The following is a 17,893-nucleotide window of genomic DNA, read 5'->3' on the forward strand; positions in this document are numbered from 1 at the left end:
TTTTCCATTAAGCTATGTTGTAAGCATGTCCAGCAAATGTAACCAGAGGGCTGGGTTCTTATACTGCAGCACCTTTACAGCCCAGAGGACCCAGATTCAAAATAAAGATTATTCATCTGTTTCTGAGGAGGAACAGAAGCAGAGCTTTACATTTTGACCTTGTTATAGAAAGGGGAGGTAGGGAGGAGAGGGAAAGAAGCAGTTTTGCTTGAGAAAATGCTCTCTCCCCTCCAGACAATGACATAGCAGAATTCATGTTCCTGAGTCTAGGCAGCCAGACTGTACTAATACTTTGCAATGCTATTAGCATAGATTCCCCCTCTCTCCCCCCCAAAAAAAACCTTTGAGAAACAGACGCCCTCTCCTTGCCCCAGTTGGAGCTGCAGTAGAAGCGGGGTGGGAGGGGAAGAAAGAAAAGCTGGTGGTTGAGGCTTTCCTGTTACTATCATTGTAACGTTTATTTAGCCAATCTCTTAACTGTGACGTCTGGATTCATGGCATGCTCATAATATTTAACACACCCACTGAAGGCTGGAGCTGCAGCGCTCTGAGTCCAACCAGTCTAAAGCAGTCAGTGTAGCTGAAAGGGGTTTCCACTCTGCACCTGCCAAAGATCTCTCTCTCTTTCTCTCTCGCTGGCTTTATTATATCTCTGCCTCTCCCTTTCTCTCTCTTTCTCTCCCAAGGCAGATCTGTTTGACCCAGCAGAGATCAAAGACGGCACCTCCCTCGCTAAGAAGAACCGCTACTGATTTGTGCTAGTTTCTTTCCTCGAATCTCTCTCCTTTTTTCGTGCCATATTTAAGCTTCACGTTGCAGTAGTGCCATCAGACAGTTTTGCAACCAAAAAAAAAAAAAAAACCAACCAAAAACCAAAAAAAAAAAACACGGAACCTCAGCTTGGATCCAGCCACCACCCTGATTTGATCCTAGTTGAACATTTCTCTCTCCCAAGCACTGGATGCGATGGATGAAGAATCTGGAAACTGTCTGAGAAAATCATTTTCCAGCCAATGTTTTTAAACAGTCTCGCGGAGGAGAGAGAGAGTGTGTGTGTGTGTCTCTCTGCTGCATCACTGGTCAATTTCAAAGGATGGGAGGAAGCGTTTCCAGCACATCTAAATATTATGGATGATTTTTGCTTCTCCTGAAAGCCTTTTATTTTTAATAGGTGTTATTATTATTATTATTACCCCCTCCCCTTTCTGTCTTTTTTTTTCTTACCCAATCAGAGCTTCAGATGTTGGTGTCTCTTCAATAATCCCTTTTCTTTACCGTTGTGATCCCTGTAGTAATAAACAAAAAAAATAAGAAAAATTGGACAGATGGGTTTATAAATTGAACTGCGGTTGGCTTTTGTTTTTCCTACTGATTTTTAAAGACTCGCTTTTGTTTTTTGGTGGTGGGTTGTTGGTTTTTTTGTGCTCAGTACTTGATGAGACTCAGACGCGAGGTCCGACTGCTTTTAGAATATTTATTTCGAACAGCCGATGGAGATAAACTTTATCCACTTGCTCGTTCGCAGTTGTTCTCTCCCCGCTCAGAAACAAACAAGCTTTTTCCGTGAAAGAGCTCCTTTAAATATTTAAATCGCCTCCCCTCCCGTATCGTTTTCCTAGGAGGACCCGGGACCATGAAGATGATCTTAGTCCGAAAATTCCGGGTGCTGATCCTGATGGTGTTCCTGATCGCCTGCACGATGCACATCATGATTGATCTGTTACCAAAGCTGGAGAAGCGAGCTGCGAGGACCGAGGGCAAGACGGGCTGCTCGTGTTCTCACCCCCCGAGCGAGGAGGCTCAGGGCTGGGGGAAGCAGCGGACGAAGGGCGGCTCGGAAGCGGGCTGGCCTAACAAGCACACGCTGCGGATCCTGCAGGATTTCAGCAGCGACCCCAGCTCCAACCTCACCTCCCACTCGCGGGAGAAGCTCCTCGGGACCTCGGAGAAAGCCGAAGCGTTTAAGAGGCTGGAACAAAATGGCATAAGCCGGGAGCTGGGGCATAAGCCGCTCATCCAAGATGGGAGTCTGGACGCGCAGCCCGTGGGGAAGGGGCGCTCCAGACTCGCGGCGCTCTTCGAGCAGCCCCTCTACACAATCGCCACCCCGGAGCTGGCCGAGGAGGATGTCTTGTTTAACGTCAATAGCGACATCCGATTTAACCCGAAAGCGGCCGAGAACCAGGACTGGTGAGTAGAGCGGGGCTGGTAGAGTGGCCAGATGGCCCGAGTTTATAGGAACAGTCCTGATTTGGGGGGGTCTTCTTCTTATACAGGCTCCTATATACCCCCCACCCTTGTCCTGATTTTTCACATGTGCTGTCTGGTCACCCCGGGGCTGTGGGGACTCCACGCTGTGGGTCCCCAGCGGGCTGTCGTTGAAAGCAAAGGGGATGTGAAGCCATCGGCTTCGCTGGGCGCAGGATCAGGCCCCCAGGCTAGGCACAGCAAGGCTAAAGTCTGCAGGGCTGCAGAGCATGGTTTCTCCCCAGCAGCAGAGTAGTTGGGTTATGTTCATGTGGCATTACCCTGAGACTGGGCATGGTATGATCCTGCCTTGGGTTGGGGAGAGGTAACGTCTCACTTTGCTCAGAGTAAAGCCACTGATGCAACAGCCACTGGTGTGGCAAGTGGATCTGGGCTCTTCCTTTCAATTACAATACCTTCAAAATATACTGTTTGTGTGAAGGAGACAGGGGCTGCTTCTTGCACACAGGGTTTGAAATGGCAATGCAGTTCACTTACATTCCAGTGTCAAAACGCTCTGCCTGGATGCAAAATTATAAGTGACAAAAGCAGCTGCTGTACAGTAGCTGATGTGTATGTTAAGACTACTGAGTACTTTTTAAAAAACAATAGACCGCATTTATTACATATAATTTAAGACACACTATTGTTTCTTATTAAAACCCTGAGGAGGGTAGAAATAGCATTATAAGTAGAAAATGGAGACTATTTGCAGTGTTATGTTGTAGGTTTTGAAATACGTCAAAGCCAGTAGCTGGAAATAAAATTCATATTTGTTTTGTATCTGTAAAGAAATATAGGTTCTAACAGGTCATTTACAAGACAGCTATTTCAGATTAAATGAAAGCTTCAGTGATATAATTCAGGTGTCACAAATGAGATAAGAAAATAACATGTTTAAAGCGGGCTGGTTATTTTCCCCCAAAACTAACAAAATAAAGAACGCAAGACAGAGCAGTAAAATATTAACTTCTCTCAGAAGCAGAGAGATTGACTTCAAAGGTCATAAAACTGTCCACAGTATTCAGATACAAATGGGATTTCAACCTTCAGGATCTGACTTGTGACACAACATTTTCTGCTCTGAATTATTTTTTGACATTCTAAAGCCCAGTGCTTCTGTCTTTAACTTTTAATGCATTTGGCTTCATCTATAAATTCTCTTCCCCACTGATATATAAGAAATGCTTAGAAACTTGAATGGCTGAAAAATCAAAAGGCATGTCTCTAATACAACAGCACCCTCTTTCAAACACAGTGACTCTGTAATGTTTAAACAGCTTTATTGTGCCATGCAAAAGCTCTGACAAGCAGGGGAGCAACTAGCCTGGATTTGAATCTTTAACAATATAGTGCAAATGGTTTCATTTTCAACCTCAAGTTTATATGAATCACAGAGGCCCTCAATGTATCATAATTAAAATCAAACTTAAAATGCACTAGCTTAGAAAACTTCCAATTTCTCTGGAAAATCTCTGTCACCAGCATATGACAATAATGTATGGAATATACTCTAGAGATGGCTAAAGGTAAAATTGACCCCTTCAGTCAAGACATGTGATAGCAATGTGATCTCCAATATAACTGCTGCTCTGCTTGTTATTGCTCCCAAGGTTTAAATAATTAAAAACAAATTTAGCAGTTAACATTAATTCATAACATTCTTTGCTATGACAATAGCTTAAAGCTAAGCAAGCTTTCTTGCAGACATGGGAAATAGAATTTGAATCTAGGAAGTAGTCAAAAGTCATTTCACTTCCTTTGATACCCTTGGAATAATAAGATCAAAAAAGGAATATGAAGTATAATATCTGAATGTAACAACATGATTATCAAATAATTTCAGGACATGTTCATTGTTAGATAAAGATTTGGGATAACGTTTATATTTTTGTCTCAAACTTGTTCAAGTTGTTTTCAACAACTCTACAATAATAAAAACAACACTGGGTTGTTTTTTTTAACATTGTACTCTGGATTAAAAAATAAAATATACTGCATCTACCTCGAATTCAACCAACACTCTTTTGGAGTTTTAGGGCAGTGCAATATAACACCAAGTCTGATCTAACGTCTATTGGAGTCAATGGGAGCTTTGCCACTGACTTTAATGGCCTTTGGATCAAGCACTAATAATTTAGGTCACAACTCTGCTCTCATTGAGGTCAATGGCAAAGCTCCCAATGGCTTCACTGGAAGTGGAAGCAGGCCCTTAATCCACATCAGGGACAAACTGAAGCCCTTCTCCCACATCTATGTTGTTTGCTTTTCACATCATTGCATTTTGAAGCCCTCTTTTAAGTTGCTTTGTGGAGAACTGGCAGATAAAAAAATAATAATACTTCTCTCTCTCTCTCTCTCTTTTTCTTTGTGATAGGCAAAATGAAGGTAATGAAGATGAAGAATTTTTACCCACCGCAGAAACAGCTGTAGATTCCTACCCAAACTGGTTAAAATTCCACATTGGTATTAATCGATATGAGTTGTATTCCAGACACAATCCTGCAATTGAGGCTTTGCTACAGGACCTGGTCTCCCAGAAGATAACCAGTGTTGGTAGGTTCAGATACATATATTTGTTTTATGACTATTTACTTACTCAAAACCTCATTGCTGTTTTAATATTAATGAGTATTTTCCATTACTTATACTTGATGTTCCTAAAACGTTGCTTCCTGGCTACATTAGTCTGCACTTATTTTCCTTGTTAAATATAAAAGAGGCTTCATAAAGATATCTTGCCAGTTCTGTGTTGCATGAATATTTGAGAAGCCGTTTGTATTGGCATGGATGCTAGCAAGATTCTAGCTGCAAAACATATTAGACCAGATTCATCCCTGAGGTAAACCTATTGACTTCTGAGGTACAGTTACAACACGGTTGAATATTGCTCATTAAACAAAGTTGAATTTTTCAAAAGTCTGATTTTTGTATTTGAATTTTCTCAACAAAGAGTTTGGTGTTTAAAAAAAATCCTGAAGGGGTGGGGGGCTGGGATGAAGAGCAACATCGTCACCTGCAGAAGGTGTTTAAAGAATGAAGCAACACAGTGCAGTGTCTCTATAGCTCTTGCCAATCTGCATTGTGCTCCAGTACTGCTATAGCTTTAAAGCCTGGAGCTGCAGTGTTTGTACATCCAGATCTACACTGATTTCAAAAGACAGTGAAACAAGCATCAGGGTAGCAGGATGGAGTCCATAGTTCAACTCTGTTTGTTCTGTTTATAAACCCATGATTGCGATGATACTGTGTTGACCATTCGGTATATTTAATGGTCTGGAACCCATGGAAATATTTGCTATGGGGTTGATTAGTGATAGGTTTAGGTGCTGTTGAATATGGCTTTATAGTTACCAACAAAAGAAAACAAAACAGGGTCCTGACAGTCTAAACTAGTTAATGTAATTTTATTCTGGTGGCTGATAATTGTCCAGTTGTTTTAGGCACATAAAAATTAGGCAATTTCTATTAAACACCAGCTTCCTAAGTACTCTTCATCTTTTCACAATGATGAAATAGTAGAAGCTCTACAAAACTGCTGATAATCTGTATTTCCACTGCGGGATTAGGTCACTGGGCTTTGACCCTGCAATCTTATTCAGTAAAAACTTCCATTGGCTTTAATGGGAATTTTGCCCCAGTAAATCAGCATCACTAGGCCTACTGGTTACATTTTCCATCCTGTGAACCATAGTTTTCTCTGAACAGTACTAGGATTAAGTGGGATTCTTGATCAGAAAGGAGGGATCGATTTAGTTAGTCAAGACAGCAGGAGCCAGGATTTGGGGAATGTGACGTGGATGAAATTCAACTTTATGCAGAGAGACACTCCAAAGCTTTAAGTGGAACTTAAATCATGCTTAGGCCTCGTGCTCTGCTTAGAGGGGAATTTCACCCAAAGAGAGCAATTTTCAAACCATGTTGCCTTAACAGGATGTCCAGACCAATGTACTGAACGATCAAATTGACTGTAAGGTGCATAAATAAATGCCATTTGTATGAGCCTGTGTGCTGGTTTTCTGCCCCGCCTCTGGATTGAGATGCTTTATTAAGGATTTGAGAATCGTGCCGTATATATTCCATCTTTAGATAACACCTAACATAATAGAAATAGCAGTCACTCTCTTTAGATAATACCGAATGCTTTTCATCTTCCTGCAGTCTAGGCCTCGGGATAACAAGGATAATTTACAGTGGAACATGTTCTAGGTGATTTTCACTGCCTTGTCTTTGTGGGGAATGACAATCCCCTTTCCTGACCCACTCACCCAGTCAGGAATGATGTACAGAATATTCATCTTGCAATTGGATTGGGGAGTAGGGACAGCTCCTTACTATGCTGATTTTAAAGGCACTCCTCACTTATCCATCAGGAGATGGAAAAGAAAGAGATATAAGCTGGGTCCCCTCCTATCCCTCCCACACCCTGGAGAGTGGTGGTATCACTTCCGTGATCTATCACCTTGCACAGCTTCAGGGCAACAATTTTGCTTAACCCCAGGTCCTTTAAGACTTTGCATTTGAAACGCTTGACCAGCCGTGTTTGATTTGCTGTAAGAGCACCATGCATCTCTCAAAATGCATTTGGACTAAAGTGGCCACTGCTGAATATACTGCACTGCTGAATAGTGTAGCTTCACAATTTACTGAACTATATATTTTTCTCCGAGATCTAAATATAGTATATGTTGCTTATGCAGAGGAAAACCATGGCTTGCAGCATGCTCAGATGTGACCATAATGTAATGTTTTTCAAATAGACGATGTAATAAAATCTTTCTCAGTTTGTCATAGAGAGTGTGTTGGCTTGTGATTGAAGGAGGGGAATGAGAATCAGAAATATTAGAGTTTACTTCTGGCCCAGCCACTGACTTGCTCTGTACTCTTGGGCATGTTGCTTAATATCTTTCTGCCTCAGTTACCTATCAGCAAAATTATTATAAAAATTATGAGTGAAAAATCCCAGCCCCAATGAAGCCAATAGAAATTTTGCCATTGACTTCACTGGGGCCTTGATTTCACTTTATATGTCTTACAGATGTCGTGTAAGGCTTTAATTAACTAAAGCTTTGCTAGGGCTTTGAGATCCTCTGGGGAAAAGTGCTACAGATGCACAAAACCAGATTTATTATATTATGTGCTGCATATGGGATATTCTGTTATATGCTTGTACAGTGTTTTGCACAATGAGCTTGGGGCCTCGAGATGTTGCTGCAATAAAATAATAAATATGAGTAATTTACACCAAGGATGCCTTGCAATTCGGATATACAAAAATACTAAACAATGCATCTCATTAGACAATGTTCCTTAACCAAAGAAGTGCAGATTCTGTCTGAAAAAAATAGGTAAAAATCAGTTCCTAGGAATGAACTCAAGCTAGCCCTTTAAAGTGAGCTTATAAAAATCAAGGGGTCCAATCCTGGCTACAGTTGGAAGGTTGCCTGCACCAAGATGGTAGGATCCGGCCCAAACCATTGGCAACCAAGCCATGTTTGTTCCTCTGTTAACAGGTTTATAGCAAGGTTTGAAGAAAGAAAGAACCTTATTTTATATTATTAATATTTGTAGAGTGGAGTATGTTTTGTTTTACACTGCAAATTCTTAGGGCTTTTATTATTATTATATTGACACCTGCCCACTTTTCACTTTTTGTGCGTAGAAGCAGTAAGGACTCAAAAGCTTTTGAATGGATGAATAAAGTCTGACATGTATTATCAAAGGACACATGAATGATCACTGCATTGTTTCACATGATTCTGCACATTTGCCAAGTTAATTTGCATGGTTCCTTCGGTGGTTTGGTTTTGAAAGGCAGCTATGAAGATGACTACCAGGTTAAAAGTGTAAAACAAATTGAAATCTTCATAGTGCCTGAGAATCATCATTTTCTTTTGACATTCAGTGCAATTAACTATATAGAATCCTAGAAGTTAGATGGAAAAGACCTATTAGCTTATCCAATCCTTTTAGTGCAAGGAATCTTGTCTACAGCAGGTTTTCTAATATTTTGATATGTTATATATAGGTTTTAATAGGCTTATGTGGTTTTGATATGCAGGCTTTGATACTGTTTGCAACCTGAACTGTAGCTAAACTGCCTTCTTAGCCAAGTCAGATGTATCTGCTTAATTTTATTATTAATTGGAAAGTGTCACGTCCAAATAGACAGCTCTGGATCAATCAAAACTGCTTGCAAGATTCTGTAACCCATCCAGTTACCTTAAAATGAAACTGGTGAGAGAAGCAATTACTGCTTAGTTCACAAGAGCAGAGAGCATCAAGGTGACATTTCCTGGAGGTTAAAGTTTAAATTGAACAAATCCATTGATGATGCCACTATGGAAAATTGAATATGAACATTACATCTAGTTCCCACAGTGACACCCAGAGGTGGCCTTGAAAAGGACAGGGTTAAGAATAGCTTTAAGCCAAGTACATATTCAAAGCCCTGCCTATCAGTATGTGTTTTCTATTTATTCTGTTCAGTGCAAAGGGGCTGATCCTGTTCTCATGTAATCCAAAGCAAAACTTCTGATGACTTAAAAGGGTGCAGGACTGGAGCCTAAACATTAATATTTTCTATTGAATATTGAAACCCAATTTTCAGAAAAGATGGATGCACATATGCATGCCAAACGGCACACCTGCTTTGCATGGAGAATTACCATAACATCCTGTACAAATTACTGTAATTAGCCATTCTCCTGCACATTTATGCATGTGCATAATCACAGCAGCAGCACGAGCAGTTTAACTAGAAGCATTGTATGGCATAGAGCAGTTAGATGCATCCGTTCAGTAACTGTGGGCCTGATCCTTCTCCCATTAAAGTCAACAGGAGTTTTGCCATTGGCTTGCATGTCAGCAAAACAGGCTTCTGTGTGTGGGTTGTTTTTTTTTAAATTTCCTGGTTGAAAGGCCTTGGGAACATTACCTGATTCAGTTGATTTCTAAAGCCTATGATGCATTCAATTTGTGCAGGCAATAATTAGAAAGCTAGAGCACAAAATTACTGATGTGGTAGATAAATGGTACAATTAACGAAGGTAGACATTGGCTAAACCGAAAACTAAAAGACAGTGCTATGAATACTGAACCTAGATCCTGGCTCTCAGTAAAATGATAAATATCTTGTCAAAAGGCAAGGAAAGAATGTGTGAAAAACATGATGAAATGTAGCACCACTGATTTACTTTATAAGAAAACAATGAATCTGCCAAGAATCAGCAGATTGATTAAATTTACAGGCCTGAATGGGGTTGTGGGGGGGACTTACAATGTACAACAAAGACTTTGGATGTTTTAACAGATATCTCCGCCTTTTAAAACTGCTTTTATCATCTTGAAGGCCTTTAAAAACGAGTCAGCAGCAGTGGCTGAGCAAGAACAAGTTAAGAAGTGACTGAGGCTTGAATTTCTTTTGAAATTTGTTCCTTATTACAGTTTGTGTGGAAACAAGCATCTAGGTCAGGGGTCGGCAACTTTTCAGAAGTGCTGTGCCGAGTCTTCATGTATTCACTCTGATTTAAGGTTTCACGTGCCGGTAATACATTTTAATGGTTTTAGAAGGTCTCTTTCTATAAGTCTATAATATATAAGTAAAGTATTGTTGTATGTAAAGTAAATAAGGTTTTTAAAATGTTTAAGAAGCTTCATTTAAAATTAAATTAAAATGCAGAGCCTGCCAGATCAGTGGCCAGGACCCTGGCAGTGTGAGCGCCACTGAAAATCAGCTTGCATGCCGCCTTTGGCACGTGTGCCATAGGTTGCCTACCCCTGATCTAGGTTGTGCAGACTATTATCTGCTAGCAAGGTTGAGGTGTTGATGTTAAATTTAGGTCTGATTTACAAAGTTGGAATCTATATCTGGATTTAAACTTTCCCTTATTCAGATATTATCACACTGCGAGTTTTAGCTCAGTCCCACCTCTCTCATATATCGGCAGCATAAGTATATGGAATAGTGTATGTCAGACACAGTCAAAAGAAAGGAAGTTCAGACTTAATGCTAGCACTCTGTCCTTTATCTCTTCCTGATGGTGTTGCAAAAGACTATGAGGAATATCTTAACTTGATATTCAGGGCCCTGCCACTCCCATTGTTAATAAAAATGATGATTATTATTTATAACACCACAATAGTGCACTATAATAGTGCACTATAATAGTGCACACTCTACAAAGACAAGTGCCCTTACCGAAGAGCTTACGATCTAAATGTATTGGAAGGATGAGGGCTGGGTTGCAACAACATCCAGGAAATTACATACTAGGTCACACCAGGGGTTCATCCAGTCCAATGTCCTGTCTCGGACAGCAGTCAGTACAAGATGCTTTAGAGGATGGTGCAAGAAACCACATATGGACAGCTATAAAAACATGACTGAGTGATCGTGGTGCCATACATCTCATAAGTTCCATAGAGGGTTTCATTATTTGAACACTTCGCAAAGGGGAGGTGTAGGGTTTGCAGAAAACATGGACATGTGTTTTCAAGAGGGACTAGGTGGGGGAGAAGTTGGAGGTATGACTGACTAGGAACCCCCAGGAGAAGGATGGGAGAAGGATGACAGGTGAGCATGGGAGAAGATCATTATATACTTAATCCAAAGACCAGAAGAATCAGTAGAAAGACGCTCTTGGACTTCAGTGGCCTTTGGACCAGGCCTTCAATCCCCAAATGTCCCTGGTAAAGTTAACCCCACTGAGGATTTGTTCCAAAGCCTCTTGAAATCAGGCTGTAAAATTCTTGCAGTACCTTAGATGAAAGAGGATGTTAAAGCTGGAGTATATTAACCTTTAGCTTCCAATTTCTTTCTTTGACAAGTTGAATTGCCTAAAGATTAAAGGTAGTCTTTGTACTGGAATTTACTTTTACCATTATATAAACATGTCCAAGAATTGTTGGATGAGAGTTGACTCAAGATGTACTATATGGTGTCAGCAAGTTTTTAAGAACTTTTCCAGAGCTGCTCATCGTCTGTAACATAAAGGCATATTCCAACACTTTTTAAAATGTGGATTATGACCCTGGCTGGAAGACACCTTTGGAGTCAGAACAGCCCTAAGGCCATCTTAGAAATGTCTTAGTATGCTGATCATAGACTTGACAGGCTGTAATGGCTTACTGTCATTATGTGCTCTTCTCTGAATACTGTATGTTCTAATCCTGTGTATTATAAATCCTTATGAAATTTTTATTTGGGTAGCAGCTGAAGTCTCAAGGGCATCTCCAAACAAGCAAACAAGGCTTTAGAACATGATTGGATTCTTATTCCTTGGCATAATATAAAGGGAAACATGTCTGAACTGAGAAACATAAGTGGAAAGTGGAATGTTCCTTGTCTGAGTCATATATGCCAGAAGATGAAAAGAAGCTGAGCAAGCAGCCTTGAAAGTCTCTAGGCCTAATGTTCAGATAGTCTCCATGAATGTGAGCCCTGCTTTAGACATGCACTACCACATAGGCCTATGCAAATCAAGGTTTTTGCATGCACCCAATCCCAGATATTAAGCACACATGTCACTGTCTGCAGGGTCAAGACCTTAGATTGAAAGCACATTGGATTCAGACCATACCTCTTTCTCATCTGCGACGTGTCATGCACAACTCCGGCACTGTATAATTCATGTTAACGATCCTCACTTTTGCATATGTAGGTAGGCACCTGTATGTACGGGGGAGGTCGCATCTTACGTGGGGGTTAGGTTCTGAGGTCAGTGCGTAAGGCGAAAATTGCGTATAGTCAAACGCTCATTGAGTGGAATGGCGGGCGGAATTGCCCGCACTACAGGTACAGTATATAAATTATTGTTTTTCTCTTTTTTGTTTGTTTGTTTTGCTGAGCGCGTATAGTTAAAATCACGTAAGTTAAATGTGCCTATGATGCGACTCCAGCCTTTGGGTTAAAATGGTTGGGAGCCATAGTAAGGGAGCAGCATAGCTCCTGCTGAAGTGCCTGGGCAGATTGTTCCCCGGCAAGGCACAATGCCTCTAGAAGCCAAGGGGGAGTGCGGTTGCTGTGCCACCCTCAGTCAGTGTGTAGCATGTGTTCCCCCACCCTGCACTGCAGGGGGCCAATTGGGAGGCATGAAGTCCTACATCTAAACTCAGCAGTGGCACAAAACTCCAGCAGTCCTTGTGCTCCAGAGTGCTACTGCAACCAATTCTGCTTGTGCAGACAATAATGTGTGGGTGAGTATGACAAGGCCAGAGGGAACCTTTAATCTTCTCACCTTGCACCCTCACACAAAGGATGGACCAGTTCTTTCGGTCTGGAAATCAGGCCTCGCATGTGTAACAAATCAGAGCAATTTTTCATGAACCTTTCATAAAGTTTTCCCCTTTCTTGTTGCCAAAGTCATTGGCCGCAGAGGTTGCTAGCCAAATAACAATCTCTTGTGCTGCTTTAACGTGCTGTGCATCCTAGTAAACTTAGAGTATTCCAAGCTGTGTGTTTAGAAATTGCTGTGAGGGAATCTCCTTTTTTTCCTCCATCTCTACACCCTTTTGGTCTTGAACAATCTCCCTTTCCCAGTCAATATGGGCTTTCCTGCTCATGTGGCTGCATAACTCCTAATGGTTGTATCAGGTCCAGGTCATGCCATGTGTAGAACCCTGACTTTTTGTAAAATGGGAGTATTCTGTTGAAATGGTGCAAAATCGGCTTTATGTGGAGGGATATGAAACTAGACCTCCAGGATTCAGAGTGTTTGTGTCTGGAAAACCATCTGTACCTCCCCCACTTCCCTTCAGGTGTCCATGAGGATCTCACCTACTCTGTGCAGCAGAGTGAGCCTAATATATGAAAACCACATGTTTCTGGTATACCTGTTCAGTGTGAGTTGTTTAATGCCCCTTAATTTCTAATTATTTATTTGTTCCATTGGGATAGCCGAGTAATGCAGTAGGAGGCAGGGGTCAGCAAAATAGCAACGCAGGAGGGATTTTCTTCCAGAAGAAGAGTAATTAAACTGACCAGATTTGCATAGCATTTTGTTGCAAAAAATATCCGGATTACAAGCACTGAAAGCGAGCTGGTGACCCATCAGTAATAAGGCCCAGAGAGGAGTAATTAACAGGACGTGTAACTAATGGTATTGGTTAGGGAAAGCAAATGTAGACATTAGACAGGTCAAATAAGGCCAGCTCTAAGGCAAAATTTATGAAAAAGATAACATGACATTTTACATAGTTCTTAAATTTATACCCTTTTTGTCTGATTTCTAAAGAAGGGGATTATCTGATCATTCAGAGGAAGCATTAAAAAGGACTAAATTGCCCACACTGAGATGACTGACATGACCATCACTGCACAATGCAGAAGTGAACTAAAGAGCTTGGGTGTAGGTCATTTCATTTACTCGAAGTGTTCTTGGCTGGTGGAAGAGAGCAGATGGTCTGCTGAAGCATATATTTACCTCCCTTGACTAACCATATCATCAGATAAGATGTAGTCTTTGAGAACTCTTTTACTCGTATAATGCGTGTTTTTTTTAAGTGACATGTTTTTTTCCACTTATACAAAAAATGTATCAGTCCAGGTTTAAAAACACCATCATCTGACTGTTAACGTGATATTGTACAAATGGTGCAGTTGCTAGGAATAAACGTCAGTCTTACAGTAATTCACCATCAGCTGGTGTTTGAGAGTCAAGCAAAAATGGTCTACAGTGTGCAGCATGAGCCAAATTTCAGGGCATGGCTACACTTGCAGATGTAGAGCACTTTGAGTTAAACCAGCCTTCGTAGAGCGCAGTAGGGAAAGCGCTGCAATCTGTCCACACTGACAGCTGACAGTACACTGAGGTGGCCACATTAGCAGCTCTTGCAATGGCCACAGAGAGCAGTGCATTATGGTAGCTATCCCAGCATGCAGGTGGCTGCAATGTGCTTTTCAAATGGGGAGGGGTGGGGTGGAGTGTGACAAGGAGTGTGTTGTGTGTATGTGAGAGGAGAGAGAGTGGGTTTTTGGGGTGCTGAGAGTGTGTCTGTATGCTGTCTTGTAAGTTTAGACAGCAGCAGACCGCCTCTCCCCATCCCCATCTCTCTCTCTCACACACAGCACTCCACAGTAATGGTTGCTTTGTCTCGGAGCAGATAAGCATGCCGGCTGTCAGAAACGGAGCTTTCAAAGGGCATAGCCGCATTCCTGCAGTGATTCTAAAACAATGACAAGAGTGACCGCTTGACTTAAGGGGATTATGGGACGTTTCTGGAGGCTGATCAGAGTGCAGTAATGCAACACCTCGTTCACACTGATGCCCAGGCATTTCAGCCAATGTGCACCAAACGTTAAATCTTCTCGCCGAGGTGGAGTACCAGGAGCGCTCTAGCCCTGGAGCCAGATTGCTCTATGTGCCTTGCCAGTGTGAATGGGTAGTGAGCTAAGGCGCCCGAGGCTGCTTTTATGCGCTCTAACTCGCAGTGTAGCTAAGCCCTCAGACATTACTCATTCCTTACTCAAAGCTTCCATTGAAGTCACCTCTCACTTATGTACATATCACCTAATGCAGGGCCTGATCCGTAGCCCACTGAAGTCAATGCATGGATACCCACTGACTTCAATGGCTTTGGATCATGCCCATGGAGAATATAAAAGATATATATATACATATTGCTCAGGAACAATAAATCCTTTAATCACAGCATAGTATTGGAGTTGCGATTGGCATCTGTTCGTGCCTTTAATTAAAGGCTGGCTGCTACTCACCCGTTTGTACAGCCAAAGTTCTGGTGTTCTCTAAGACACACCCAATCTCTTCTTCCCTCCTGCACTCTTTTTGTGGTTGCAAGTTGAAAGAACATAGGGATTGGGGGAAGTGAGACTGTAGGGACCTGTATCTACACACGCTTAGCATTCAGAACTCCCACTGAAGCCAGTGGTGTTTCTGCACTTGTAGGATCGGGCCAACAGTGGAAAAGCTGATGCAAGATGGAGGACTCCCTTTCTACTCCAGTTCAGTCAGTGTGAGCAGCTACTCTAGACTGCATTTCCCCTACTCATCCACTAATTAAGTCTTTATCCCTGTTTAGGAGTGCCCTATACACATATATGTGGATGTTCAGACACCACAACGATGCGTGCAATATAGAAGCTTAGCTAGAGAGAGATGTGCTATTTCAGTGTAAGACAGCTGACTGTAGGTAGAAATGTACGCTGTGATTTTAAACGGTTTTACTTTTCTCCCACAGCAATGAAATCAGGAGGCACCCAACTAAAACTCATCATGACATTCCAAAATTACGGACAAGCGTTGTTTAAACCAATGAAGTAAGTAAGAAATGTTTCGCTCCGTTTTAAAGCTGATTTACACAGCCGTGGCATGTTACCCTCTTGACAGCTGTTAAAAGATCACTCATCGTGTCTTCTAAGTTGGTGGTGCTTAGTTATCTAAGCTTCCCACTGAATGTAAATTGTAGGCATGTTAAGAAGAGGAGGCATGTTAAGGCATGAGGAACTTCAGCATTCTTAGAGCCTGATCCACATGAAGTCAATAGGAGTCTTTGCATTGACTACAATGGGGTTTGGATTAGATCCTTAAATGACACCAGGTATATTGTGGTTTTATGTGAGATGTCATGCACACTGTTCTCTGTGAATTCTTTGACTCACAAAAATACAGGATGTGCTCAAAGTTCCTTTCTTATGTGGATCTTTATTCAAAACACACTTACTCTGATATTTTGCAGTTTGTGTTGCATCACTTATTTTGGAAATGTTACCAGCAAGAGAGCGAGTTTGGGCCAGGTTTTCAGAATAGATTTATTAGAGAGGAAGACGTAAATAGTGTTTGTTTGATGAATTATAATTTCATCCTTTGATTTATTGCTGTTGGTATTAGAGGTGCACTCTACTGTTTGCTAAGGCTGTATTGTAGCTGTGAAAATGAGGTTCTTTGAGAAGCAGGAGTGAGGAGAAAAGACTTGGCTGGAACAGGAATGATTTTACTCTCACTTACACCCGTGTAAAGCAGGAGTAATGCCACTGAGGTCAGTGGAGTTGCACAGGTGTAAAACTGATGTGAGTGAGCTCTGAATCAGGCCCTATATGTTTGTATTATAATAATGAAAATCATTGTGTGCTTAGTGTACAGGGTTTAGTAAAATCACTTGAGGTTGCAGAATGTTTAATGAAGCTACTTATTCTGTGTCAGTGGTATTACTGGAATAATAAACTCATTTCCTTTCTTTGTTCCCCCTATAAGGAAGTTCACTTAATTTCCTTTAAGGTGGTCTGTAAAGGAATAAAGCAGCACAGAATATGTGGTCTTCAGTATGTATGTGTTTTATATTGTACATGTAGACAGGAAGGATGGTCCAGTGAGCAGGGGGTTAGCTTGACACCTGGGTTCAATTTCCTGCTTTGCTACTGACTTCCTATGTGACCTGGGCACGTCAGTTACTATCTCTGTGCCTCTATTCCCCATTTGTAACATGGTGATAATAAAGGGAGGTACCTTACCTCTCAGGGATATTGTGAGAATAAATGCATTAGAGACCGTGAAATGCTCAGATACTATAGTAACAGAAGCCATACAAGTGCCTACAATAGATCAGGCCTTATATGAACTTCAGAAGGAACATCAGTCTCCTTGTTCATGTGTGTCCTGAGATCTATGAAGAAATCCCCTAGATCTCAGATCATCCACAGAACCTCAAAGTGTTTGTGCAAAGGCCCAGTGGTCCCATGTTATTCCCAAATTCCTCCCATTTAGGCTGGCTTCCTCTGGATTCACATTCTTCTTGTATCAGAGGGGTAGCCGTGTTAGTCTGGATCTGTAAAAGCAGCAAAGAGTCTTGTGGCACCTTATAGACTAACAGACGTTTGGGAGCATGAGCTTTCGTGGGTGAATACCCACTTCGTCGGATGCATGTCTTCTTCTTGGTTCCTCTTGTGGGGCTGGGAGGCTCAGATCTCTGAGAGGGAATCTACATAAAATGATGTAGACAAGTCTGAAGGGAGATGTTGCCAAAGCATGTCCTAAATAGACCATTCCAAAACCACTGGAACTATAAAAGCAATGCTCAGAGCAGCGGTTTGGATGATACCACTGAGGCTCTACTCCTCCCCCCACTCCCTTCCCAACACATTTATTCTGACACATTTTATCACTATTCCAAATAATTTCTGACCCTCCCTGGGAAATTTCTGAGAACACGACAGGGCCTAGCAGTCTTTAATTATTAGGTAAAAGAGTGATGGCCTTGGTGGCTTTCCACATGGTACAAGATTCCTCTTGTCTCCATTTACTTAGATGCAGATATTTTAAATCATTATCATTGCTGCGACATTGTAGCTCTGGGAATGCTAATGAGGTTAAATCAAAAGTTTACCATATGTACTGCTTTATATACTCCACTGGCAAGATGATGGATGGCAATGGATGTATAACCAGTTTCCTATACAGAAGCAATTATTGCCATCCACGGGCACGATAGCAGAAAACAACTATGTCTTAATCATCCCTTCAACTTGATTTTGAGGGTGTTAAAATGCTATTTTCTAACTGATTTTGCATTAAATACATGTTTAGAAAAAGAACCACTGCAGCATTCTACAACTGTGTTCCCAAATACTCCATCTTACAGTGGCAACACAACTGTATTTCACATGATTGCTGTAGAATACTTTAGTTTTCTT

At 41.4% G+C, this 17,893-nt stretch overlaps 1 protein-coding gene across 2 annotated transcripts in view; it reads left to right on the forward strand.

The window, feature by feature from the left end:
* Window positions 1-537: 537 nt before the first annotated feature.
* FAM20C (FAM20C golgi associated secretory pathway kinase) overlaps window positions 538-17,893 on the forward strand; it is a 78,383-nt gene continuing 61,027 nt past the window's right edge. Inside the window, exons 1-4 of one of the 2 annotated variants that reach the window (XM_044979699.1) lie at window positions 538-1,171; window positions 1,620-2,190; window positions 4,625-4,803; window positions 15,445-15,523. In XM_044979699.1, coding sequence (XP_044835634.1) covers window positions 1,132-1,171; window positions 1,620-2,190; window positions 4,625-4,803; window positions 15,445-15,523 — 869 coding nt within the window. In that variant the 5' untranslated portion in view covers window positions 538-1,131. Of the gene's footprint in view, window positions 2,191-4,624; window positions 4,804-15,444; window positions 15,524-17,893 lie in introns of both variants that reach the window. The other variant, XM_044979700.1, reaches the window with a different exon arrangement.

Source organism: Mauremys mutica, chromosome 11 (genome assembly GCF_020497125.1).
Source record: "Mauremys mutica isolate MM-2020 ecotype Southern chromosome 11, ASM2049712v1, whole genome shotgun sequence".
Classification (NCBI taxonomy): domain Eukaryota; kingdom Metazoa; phylum Chordata; order Testudines; family Geoemydidae; genus Mauremys; species Mauremys mutica.